Source organism: Nicotiana tabacum, chromosome 18 (genome assembly GCF_000715075.1).
Source record: "Nicotiana tabacum cultivar K326 chromosome 18, ASM71507v2, whole genome shotgun sequence".
NCBI classification, from domain to species: domain Eukaryota; kingdom Viridiplantae; phylum Streptophyta; class Magnoliopsida; order Solanales; family Solanaceae; genus Nicotiana; species Nicotiana tabacum.
In genome coordinates, this window is record NC_134097.1 from 118,575,099 (window position 1) to 118,587,616 (window position 12,518).

General features: G+C 35.8%; 1 protein-coding gene and 1 pseudogene across 1 annotated transcript; both read left to right on the forward strand.

Moving 5' to 3' along the window:
- The first annotated feature begins 661 nt into the window (after nucleotides 1-661).
- Nucleotides 662-2,143, forward strand: LOC107807103 (acylsugar acyltransferase 3-like; annotated as a pseudogene).
- A 1,992-nt stretch (nucleotides 2,144-4,135) lies between these two features.
- Nucleotides 4,136-4,855, forward strand: LOC142172662 (uncharacterized). Its single transcript, XM_075236328.1, has one exon. The coding sequence runs from the start codon at nucleotides 4,136-4,138 to the stop codon at nucleotides 4,853-4,855; it is 720 nt and encodes a 239-aa protein (XP_075092429.1).
- Nucleotides 4,856-12,518: the final 7,663 nt, after the last annotated feature.

Below are 12,518 nucleotides of genomic sequence, written 5' to 3' on the forward strand. Positions count from 1 at the left end.
ACTAGAAAAAAACTTACTCCCTCCGTTCACTTTTACTTGGCACGTTTTGACTTTTCACGCCCTTAAGAAGTAATAAATGAAGTGCATAATTTACCATGATACTCATATTAATTGATGCATATTTTATTGGATTTGAAAAAAATGATTTGAAATGGGTAATAAATACGATGAGTGTAAGAGAATTTTTTTTTTGTCTTTTCTTAATATGCGTGAAATGATAAGTAAAAATAAAAATCTATTTTTAATAGACATACCGCCAAGTTAAAGCAAATGGAGCTGGGAGTAATCCCAATTGTCAGTTTAAAGATTAAGATATTGAAAGAGATGAATGCGGAACATGTAGATATAATAAAATATGTTTTGTTGCTCCTTGATTATTTACCATCTTCCATTTCCAAATTGTAGAAGAACCTTGGAGCAATGGTAAAGTTATCTCCGTTTGATCTATAAGTCATGGGTTCGAGCTGTGGAAGCAGCCACTAATGTTTGCATTAATGGAGGCCGTTTATATCACATTCTAGAAATGCGACACTTTCCCGGACCTTACGTAAATGCGGGATGTTTTATGCACCGAGCTGCCCTTTCCATTTTCAAACTCCAACGCCGATGTATATAACTGTAAGAGGAGGACCTGCTAGTAGCTCACAGAAAGAGAGCTAAAATGGCCGCGTCTAGGATTCTTTCTCTATCTCAAAAGATCATTAAGCCTCTTTCCCTACTCCTTCTTCACTTAAACGACACAATCTCTCTTTCCTTGATCAAATCTCACTTTTTATATATGCACCAATTGCCGCTTTCTACTCTAAACCTGCAAATAACAACATAAATCAGATTCTTGAAAACTCCCTTTCAAAAGTATTATCTTCTTATTATCCCTTTGCCGGAAGAATAAAGGATAATAAATACGTTGATTGCAATGATGTGGGCGTTCGGTATTCAAACGTTCGAGTCAATTGTCCAATGTCTGAAATTCTCAACCACCCTTATAATGATGCTACAGATATAGTCTTCCCACAAGATTTGCCTTGGAGTAGTTCCTTTGACCAAACTCCACTAGTATAGTGGTTCAATTAAGTCATTTCGATTGTGGTGGAATAGCAATCAGTATATGTATATCGCACAAGATTGCTGATGGCTATAGTCTATCGAAGTTCCTTAATGATTGGGCTGCTACAAATCGAGAGTTGGATTTCGAACCATCTACTCAGTTTGATGCAGCTTCGTTTTTCCCACCGATGGATGATCCTCCAGTAATACCTGATGTTGTACGTGAACAATGCGTGTCAAGAATGTTCAATATTTCATCTTATAGTTTGGGCAAACTCAAGGATATCGTTTCAACTAATTCAGGAATCCAACTCGCATTGAAGTTGCTACAGCACTTATTCATAAATGTGGATAGCAGTATCTATGGCGAATTTATGCTTGTTCAGACCATCTTTAGTGACGAATTTACACCCGCATTTGCCCCTACACACCATTGGAAATGCTTATTGTTTCCTTAACTCAGCAACAACGACAGAAGATGAGATAGAACTGGCCCACGTCGTTGCTCAACTACGCAAGGCTAAACAACATCAACGCGACAAATTGAAGGATATGAGTCCAGATAAGATAGCCTTACACGCGCTTGAATCAATCAATGTGGGTGTTAACATAATTTTAGAGAGGAATTATGATCCTTATATGTACAGCAGCTTGTGCAATAAAGGATTATATAAGACTGATTTTGGATGGGGTAAGCCCATAAGTGTGACATTAGCGAGAAGTCCAATGAAAAACAACATTGTTTTCTTGGATGATCCAAGTGGAGAAGGGATAAATGCACTAATCACTTTGACAGAAGCTGATATGTTGATATTTCAGAGTAACAAAGAGCTCCTAGAATTTGCTTCTCCAGTTGCTTACTCACCGGAACGTGGTCCTTCCTCAAACCCTACATGAACGCGAGATATCTTGTACATTATACTGCCCTTTTAATTGTTTACTCATCGGAATAAGCTAAAAACCATCTTGCCAAGCTATTACTTGTGTAATCTTCATATCCTCAAGTTATTCTTATTAGGCAAAAAGGTCTCCTGAATACTTAAACTTGTACCTTATTATTATGCCGGTAAATGAACTTTCAAAATTTTCCTATGAACACTTCAACTTGAGCATAAGTGAATTAATAAACACCTCCGACCTATGACTCAATCTACCGCGTGCATTACAATTTTACAAACGTAGCAACCCAGTCAGCAATAAACAAATAAAAACCTTCCACATGTTAGGCGTGAAAACCCACTAAGCACCGGCTATTTCCCATTCATTTTTGCCCTAAAACACTAATTTCATTTTCATTTCAGTCGTCTTTCTCAATTCCCTTCTAACATTTTCAATCATCTGCTCAAAATGGAGTGAACGATTGAGCATAAGGATTCTATTATATCATCTGAAGGTTTTGTTTATGCCTTTTTCTTTCAAAATCGGTTCCAAAACAAGAATCTGAGATAATCGTGTACCGTCGATTTTTCCTCCACCAGAAACATAGAAGTCATTAAAGGACCGATTGTCGTTGTCTTTCATGAAATTTCTGGTTGTTTTCTTGTATTTTTATTCGTCATTGAAGTTGGTCATGATAGAATAATGTTTTGTATGCATGCAATGGTTCTTTCGTTATTTAGGGTCTAAAATTAAGGCTTTTTGGAATAACATACTAAATTCTTATTTTTTTTCTCTGGATTTTATCGGTTTCATCTCTGATTTGGAATATAGGGTTAAAAAATTAGGGCTTTTTATCATATCGAAAATTTTTGTCTCTTAAAGTGATAAAGTTAGGGTTCTTTTCCCTATTCCTTTAATTATTAAGAGTTAAGGGATTTACTTGTCTATATATTGTTCCATTCGATCTTTTAGGTCCCGACTTCACCTCGATGGTTAGGCCACCACGCCCTTAAAGTCTATACGCGATAGATAGACTCCTAGAACCATGACATATTTGCTTACTTGAACATAATTTCTTTCCACGAAAAGAAAGGAAATGTTTCATTCTACAAAATAAAAAGCTTTTTTTACGAGGTACAAATAGAAATTCCTCTTTATTTGATTTGTTACGAAGGCATAGTGAGGCAGGATGGTTGTTCTTGTGAAATTACAATTTCACCATCAGGCACAACTAGTAGCTGGCCCATTAATGAGGTATGAAAATGGTATAACATGGCTTACTATTGTAACTGCTAACACTGATGAATTGCATATTATTCAATTCAACAAATGGGCAAATGAATGGGGTACTTAGATGTGGAGAAATTTGCATGTCAAATCAATAAAAAAGGACCATTTCGATTTATTAAGTATGATGCTGATGTGTTAGAATTCTGCAAAGACCTTCATGATGGGGATTTTATTGATGTTTATTTATGTCACACTGTTAATATACTATGTGTTGATATTGAATTGGATGAAATGTTAAGTAATGGTGTGGACCCTAGTGATATCCCATATGACCAAACAGTTGGCTTTAATGAAGTGCTACAAGGGCAAACAAGTAAAGTTAATGCTAGGGCAAAAAACTCACCTACCAATAATATAAATAGTGGTTGTTTCACTGAGGGGAAGGGTAAAGGGGGTTGCTGATATAGAAGAGTCTACTGAGGATGAAGGGGAGTTCTACAACTTTCATCTAGCCACAGATTCAGATTGTGATGTATTTGAGAGTAATTCTGAGAGTGAGGATGGTGAATATGAGGGTGTTTCTACTTAAGAGGATATATATGACTCACTTTATGATGCCGACGAGGATGTTGTTGGAGAGACAAGTGATATAGAAGCTAACCTTGTTGTTGCTAGACAGACCAAAGTAAATTAGAAGAACTGGAAAGAGAGATCTAGTGATATTAATGTAGATGAGCTACCTAGTGGCCCTGTTAGCATTGACCCAGAATTTGAAGACATTTACAAGGACAAGACTGCTAAATATTCTAACAAATTAGGAGAGGATGAGCAGTACCTAGACAGTTTAGATCCAGGGAGTGAGGATAGTACTGATGATGATGTAGATGCAAATGATTAGGTGCATAACCTTCCTCCAAGAAGATACAGTGGAAAGGTCTACTTTGACTCTAACTGTAAGAAAATTATTTTTCAACTGGGAATGGTCTTTGAAAATGTTAGACAATTTAGATTTTCTTTACAAAATTATGTTGTACACAGGAGAGTTCAGTTAAAGTTGAAAACAAGTGAAAGGAATAGAGTCAGGGCGATATGTTTGAACTCTAGTAGATGTAGATGGCATATTTTAGGCAGTTTACAGGGCCACACACAACACTTCATTGTCAACACATACTACCCTGTCCATTTATGCTTCCCAGTCATAAAGAATAAGCTTGCTAACACAACTTGGATAGTTAAACATTACAAAGATAAGATCATTAATCAGTCTGACATAAAGCTCAAGAAATTGCAAGAGTTGATAAGGATTAAGTATGGTGTGTATGTAGGAAAAACAATATGTGTCAGGGCTAGACAGAAGGTAATAGGTAAGTATTTAGGTTATTACAAAATAGAGTTTGCTAGGATTTATGATTATACTGACATGATAAGAACTACTAACATAGGCAGCACTATTGTGGTGAGGACTTTAAAAGAAATAGAACTTGGTAAAGAGGTCTTTGTGAGGATATACATTTGTTTACATACTTTGAAAACTGGTTGGTTAGAAGGGTGTAGAGATGTAATTAGATTTGATGGTGCATTTCTGAAGGGAGTATGTAAAAGTGAGTTATTGTCATGCATTGCTAAAGATGGTAATAACCAAATGTATCATGTTGCTTGGGCAGTGGTTGAGAAAGAGACCAAGAACAGTTGGTCTTGATTTTTTAGGTGTCTAATGAAGGACTTGAAACTAATAGAATCTGAAGGTGAAGGACTAACAATTATGTCTGATATGCAGAATGTATGTGTATTGTTTTATTCTTTTTTTTTTACTTTAATATTTAAGATTGCATTGAATGAACTCTAACAGTGTATTTTTGTTGTTCAAGGGACTTGTTCAAGCTGTATCTGAATTGATGCCAAATGCTAAGCATAAAATGTGTGTAAGGCATATATGGAGCAACTGGAAGAAAATTTGGAGTGGTGAGGAAAGAAGGAAGAAGTTCTGGGGTTGTGCAAGAGCTTCATTTGTAGCATTTCTGAAGGTTAAACTAGATGAGTTGGCAGAATTGGGTGGCAGTAAGATAATAGAAGACTTGCTTAGATATCTCAAACAGTCATGGTGCAGGGCCTTTTTTAAAGACTGTAGTAAGTGTGATGTTATGGAGAATAACATGTGTGAGACCTTCAACAGTTGGATACTTACTTCTAGGAACAATTTAATCATAACCATATTGGAAGAGATCAGAATGAAGGTAATGGAGATGATGACTAATATGAGAGAATTTGCTACAAAGTGAAATTTTGATATATCTCCTATGGCAATAGGGTACATTGAAGAGCAATCTATGAGAGCCACCAAGCATGAATATAAATGGAATGGGGACACTGGATTTGAGATCTAAGATGGAATTTGCAAACACATAGTTGATTTTGTAAAGAAAGAGTGCACATGTAGAATGTGGCAGCTGAAAGGCATACCCTGCTCCCATATACTTTGTGCAATTTTTTTAAAAGGTATGACACTGCTAATTATGTTGAGCATTGGTATAAGAAGGAAACGTATCTCAAGGCATTCAATTGTTATATTCAACTTATGACCAACATGGAGATATAACCTCCAACTCAAAATCCCAAAGTTGAGTCTCCTATAATTACTAAGATGTCTGGTAGACCTAAGAAACATAGAAGAAAGGCTCAAGATGAGCCTACAAAGAAATTTAGTAAGAGATCAAGAAAGGGGACACCAATGACATGTTCTCATTGCAAGACAATAGGTCATAACAAGAAAGGCTGTGCAATCCTGGTAAGAATCAAATACTTCTTATGCTTTAAGTGTTTTTAGTCTTTTGCGGAATTTTTATATTCTAGGTGTTTTAGAAAGGGCAAAGTTCAACTGTTGGTGCTGAGAGTAGTACTGCAAATGCCCAGGCTACAACAGCTGCATCAGGAGGTCATTCTGGTACTACTGCTGGTGGTGGATCTGCAGCACAACAATCTGCTACTATTGCAACACCAAGAAATTTTGGAACTACTGCTGATGGTGGATCAGGAACACAACAATCTAGAACTACAAAAGAAAGATCAAGGACTCCTCGACAAATTCTTAGAACTTTAGGTGGAAGGCCTAGGACTGCTGTATTTGGAATACTATTTGGTGAATCAGGGACAGTCATAGAGAGGGTAAGTATGTAAAATTTTGTCCAATTGTTGTGTCTAATTACTATACTAAGTTCTAAAATTATATTTCTATTTGAATGTAGTTTGGTTTAAGGGACAGAGTCGCACATGATCCTAGGCAAACAATTGATGCTAACCAGATTAATATTAATCTTGGATATAGAGTACCTGGACTAAGGTGGAAAGGAACAAATACAGTAATACAAAGGCAGCTTCAACTAGGGCTGTGCATGGATTGGATCGGATCGGATTTAGCATATTTCGGATTGAAATTTCGGATTTCGGATTCCAAAAATTGCAATCCGAATCCGATCCGAATTATATCGGATTGGATCGGATTTTTAAATTTTGGATCGGTTTGGTGATCGGATTTTCGGATCGGATTGTACGTATTATTAAGGAGTGTGTATAACTGTATATGGATAATGGATATTACATAATACAATAGCATTTAAAAGACCAAAAATAGCAAACAAATGACTATAAATTACAGCACCTCAAGATTTTAATTTTGGCTTCATTCCAATTAATAAATGTTACTAATGTCTAATAGTATAGTATTGTAACAGTATAGTATTGTAACTGGTTAAAGCTGATAGTCTCATTGTACTTGACCCATAAAGGTACACAATATTGCACAAATTCATTTCCCAGTTGAAGCATAGCAGAAACATAGCTAACAGTTACAAGACCAGAAGCATAGCAGAAGAGCAGAAACACAAAATGGAACCAAGTTCTACTGATCATTCTAACAGTTACATAACTGTAACATAGAACCAAAACATAACTGTAAGATAGCTAACAGTTACAAGTTCTACTGATCATTCTCATTCAATCCAGATCTATAGATAACTATAATTGTTACAAGTTCTTATAGATAACTATAACTGTAAGATAGCTAACAGTCCAGTTCTACAAAATTAACTAAAATCCCAAATAGCTGTTTAATCACTAATGAACTGAAATCCTCAACCAGAATTCCCTAATGCAGCAACCTTAAGTTCTGGCACACTGGAACTGAAATCCTCAACATGGCACACTTTCAAGTTCTGCAATACTACACTTGTCAAAAATGAGAGAGTCAGTAAATGTGTATCATGTCAAGTTGGGCAGCCTGTGCAGTAGCCTAATGCAGCAGCTTGACTGTTTGGTGGTAGAACAAAATAATACAATAGAGAAGGCTTAATGCAGCAGTTTGGTTCAATTTATTAGAAGGCTTAAGAAAACTTTTAACATGCCACGAACTCGTACCTTTTATATGTCGACGATGCAAGGCTCTCTTCCGGTATTAATCAAGTCTGTAGAATAAGATAGTAATAGAATAAATTAGTTTAAAAATAATCTAAAGAAACATAACATAAGTATACATTAAACACAAGTAAAGTAATAGAAGAAATAAGATAGTCTTACCCGCTTCAAGTTGTTCAAGATTATCTAAATCTTCTTCAATTTTAACCGGAGTTGTTGATTCATTCCGAAGCCAATCTTGGACACACACAAGAGCTTGAACCAATCTAGGTGTCAATGAACTCCTAAATGGATCAAGTATGCGTCCACCGGTACTAAAGGCTGATTCTGAGGCAACACTAGAAATAGGAATGGCTAGCACATCACGTGCCATCTCAGCAAGTGCGGGAAATCTGGGTGAATTCAACTTCCACCACCCCAGAATTTTAAAATTTTCAAAGTCTTCCTCAACATCTTCACCCAAATATTTATCTAACTCTGTTTTAGAATCAATTCCTTCACCCTTCTTATGCTTCTTTAAATCTAACATGAATTTTGAAAGCGATGATGAAGAAGTAGATGAAGTTGGAGAAGATGGACATGAACCAGGGGAAGATGGAGAAGATGGACATGAACCGGAAGATGGAGAATATGGAAATGAACCAGAACCACCATTCTTCTTTGCATACACATTGAACAAAGATTCCATGTATGTCTTCACCTCAATTTGTATTTTCACACCTATTGTTTCTCCAAACATGGCAGCAAGAGCAAACGAAAGAGATTGAAACTTGTGGCGTGGATCGAACACACATGAAATAAAAATCATTTTGTTCATCTTTTGTGGATCCCCCCAATACTTATCAAACTTCTCTTTCATATTATTTGCCATTTCTTTCAAGGTAGCATCTTCACTTTGCATCAACTCTTTCAAAGAAGAACCAACAACACATATCTCAAGAAAGTGCACATTAGACGTAATATAAAGTGTACCTGATACCTTCAAGGTGAGTTCATAAAATATTTCAAGAAACTTCACAATACGTCTTACACTATCCCAATCAGTACTTAAAAGTGGACCTGCAGGCTGTCCATCCTCACAAATACAGTTAGCAATACATGACATCAAACCATAATCAATATCACAATATTTTGTAAAGGCTTCCTCATAAACTGTAGCAACCTTCAACATCAAATATGTGGAGTTCCACCTAGTAGGAACATCCAAGCACAATGACTTTTTAGAAGTTATCCTATCTAGATTACAACATTCTTTAAACTTCTTCCATCTTGCTGGAGATTGTCTAATGTACCTAACAGCTTGTCTTATTCGTTCCACAGACACACTCCCTTCTCTCAACCCATCTTGAACAACTAGATTGATGATGTGAGCCATACATCTAACATGAATATGCTTACCTTCCATCAAGTTAGTGTTCCATCTAGTAAATTATTTGGATAATTCTTTAACCATGACATCGTTAGAATTGCATTATCAACTGTCACAGTAAATACTTTATCCACCCCCCATTCAAATAAACACTTAGCAACACCACTAGCTAAATCTTGACCTTTGTGACTAGTAATTGGACAAAAAATTAATATCTTTTTATGCAAATTCCAATTCTTGTCAATGTAATGTGCTGTAACACACATATAGTTAATTCTTTGAATTGATGTCCATGTATCAGTCGTAATACAAATTCTCTGTTTTGATTCTTTAAAAATTGACTTCAAAGCAAGTTTTTCATCATGGTAAATCTCAAAACAATCTCTAGTCATAGTAGTACGAGATGGAATATGAAATAAAGGTTGAAGAGCTCTCACGAAGTCTCTAAATCCATCCTTTTCAACAGAAATGAAGGGTTGTTCATCTATAATTATCATACGAGCTAAAGCCCTCCTACATGCCTCTTGATCAAATTTCCAATTGATAAGTGAGACATCACCTGTTTGACCTTTCAGTTGAAAAGCTAATTTTGTCTGGCTTGTCTCCGGCTTGTGGGGATTGTTCGGACACTTGAGAAGATGTGATAGCAAATTGCTTGTACCACTGTTTTTGGTGTTAGCTACATATTCTTCTGGACAGTACTTGCATTTCGCTTTTTAAACACCCTCGTCATCAGTGAACTTACTGAAGTGTCGCCAAGCCACTGATCTTTTTTTCATAATTTTTCTTTTCTTCGAACCAGAATCAGATTCGACGTTGCTTGTGGAATCATTTGAAGCACCACTTTTACCACATTTTACAAGGGCTTGAACTTTATTCACCATCTCTACCTCATCTTCCATCTACGAAACAAAACAAAAAATTAAAATTAAAATCGGATTCAAAATAGTAGTATAGTATGGTCTATTTCTGTTTAAGAAAATCAAGAGTGAAACCCCCAATTTATTTCATCAATTTTATCCGAGAAATAAAAGAGAACAAAGAGACCTAACCCTAGTGTCTTTCTTAAGAATTTCATCAATTCTTAGTGTCTTACCAGTTACCAGTGCGGTCGCCGGAACACAGAGAAGAGCTAGAGGAAACGACGAGCAGGAGGGAGCAGCTTGAGGCGTCGCGTGAAGACTGAAGTGAGCAGCACCAGCACAACAGTCTCTGGGTGCGACTTGTGAGGCGTGAAGAAGAGTGAAGACTGAAGCTGTGAAGTGAGGACTGAGTCTGAGCTGAGGCGTGAGAACTGAGAAAGTGAAAAGGGTTAACTGAGAAAGTGAGGCGCAGACCGCAGCAACATCAAAAATTTGCTTCTGAGAATTAGATGGAGGCAGACCGAAGAATGAAATAAGGGTTAGGTGACCTAACCCTAAAAATAAAATTAGTATTTATTATTCCCTTAATAAATTCGGATTTCGGATCGGATCGGGTTCAAACTATACACATCCGAATCCAATCCGAAAATCCGAAATTTTAAAAAATCAAATCCGAATCCGATCCAAATATCCGAAATCCGAAATCCGAAATTGAGCGGATCGGATCGGATTTCGGATATCCGATCCAAATGCACAGCCCTAGCTTCAACAACAGGCTAGAAGGAGACAAACTCAGGCAACCCTAAGCCAGTCTGAAGCTCATTCTTCAACTCAACCAAACCTGAGCTAATCTCAGTCCAACTTCAACCTGTCTCAACCATAATGATTTGAAAAAATATTTTTTTTTTGTGAAAGTTTAAGTCTGTTAGTATCAGAATTTATTTGTAGGTTATTTTGTGGAAGATTTGGTCTGAAATATTCAGAACTTAGTTAATGTTGTTTTGGTTTGGTTTTAGACACAGTAGTAAACTGATTTCTCCTAGTGTGCAGATTTGATGGCCTACTATTAACAATCAAAATAGTTGTTTTGAACTTGTCTAATATAGGTTCATATGTTAATGCCAAGCATAACTTTTCATTACAGCAAAATACTTCATACACTTTACCTTGTCTTGTTTGTTAAGAATAAACATACAATACAAAGATCCTAAGCTAAGAATAACACTACAAAGAGCAGTGCAGCAACAACAAACGCAATTACATATTGTTTTCTCATGTTCTTTCAATGCTCATTGATGTGAATTCTTGATAGCAGTCCCAAAATTACTTGTGTTGTAATGATCTGGAAGAGATGGGTCAATCCACATGAAAAATTACAGTGACTAGTTGTACCATAATTTGAGCATTCTAAGAACCTTCTACCTGGATTGGTGGGCTTCCAGGTTATGCACACAACAGCGTCAACTCCACAACGACAAACTACACGAGTTTCCATTGCATTCTTGGCTTGAAGAATAAAATATCGACTTAGAGAAAGAAAAAAATACTTGAATCTGTAAAAAATTTGAAGAGAAGAAGTGCTACAGAGCTTGTATACGTCAATAATGGAGGTTGTAGGCCAAAGGAGGAAAAGGAAGCCCTCTAAATATATGGGCCCTTGTGTTTATGACCGTTGGGCATCGAAAAAAACTCATTCACGCTCCTGCCATGCGTGACTTACACGCACAACAACTGACTAGGAATAACTGATGCCACGTAGATTGAGTCATAGGTCGGAGGTGTTTATTAGTTCATGTATGCTCAAGTTGAAGTGTTCATATGAAAATTTTGAAAGTTCATTTACTGGCATGACAATCGGGTACAAGTTTAAGTGGCCAGGAGACCATTTTACCTTCTTATTAAAGTTGTGTAAATCTCCATGTTATCTTTTCAATTCAGTTGTCTATATTAACTTCTACTAAATTGGTATCTTCTTTTTTTATATTACCTCTGCACCCTTTCTTTCTTAGGGATCAGAAAAGCTGCATATAGCGTGACAATTCTGTGAACCTCATCTTGTACTGTTTTATTCTTTTATGCTCTTTTACTACTTCATTTATATATAACTTGAATATTCTGGTTCAATAAAGTTCATTAACTAACACTTGTTTCTACTTTGAGAAGATAAAGTGGAATGCTAGTTTTTCATGTAAATCGCCGGTTAGTTGGCCAATTCTAATGCTCCAATTTCGCATCACTATGTATGTTTTGAAGTTCTTGTTTGAGCTCTTGTTATAAGTCTTCTAAAAGCGCTTTCAAAGCTTCACCCATGTCCTTTAATGGGGCTATGCTTCCATAGATGCTAGAAATGAGTAATATATATGTTTCATAAGTCATATAATGTTGGGAAAAAAAAAATAGAAATATAGAGAAAATTTGATATTTGGAGTAAAATCTTCAACTTCTAGAAGTCATTTTTAAAATTTAAGTATTCTTATCATATGTTAGTTAAGTTAATTTATCAAACATATAATATATATATATCATTAGATAAATTAACTTAACTAACATATGATAAGAATACTTAAATTTTAAAAATGACTTCTAGAAGTTGAAGATTTTACTCCAAATATCAAATTTTCTCTATATTTCTATTTTTTTTTTCCCAACATTATATGACTTCACTCATGTCATGGTTGCTATAAAGCAAATAAATGCTCGTGTATTCAAATATTAGAGGATCT

What these genes read in the sequence shown, in the direction of transcription:
- LOC142172662 (XM_075236328.1), top strand. Translation starts at nt 4,136, where the DNA reads ATGGTCTTTGAAAATGTTAGACAATTTAGATTTTCTTTACAAAATTAT.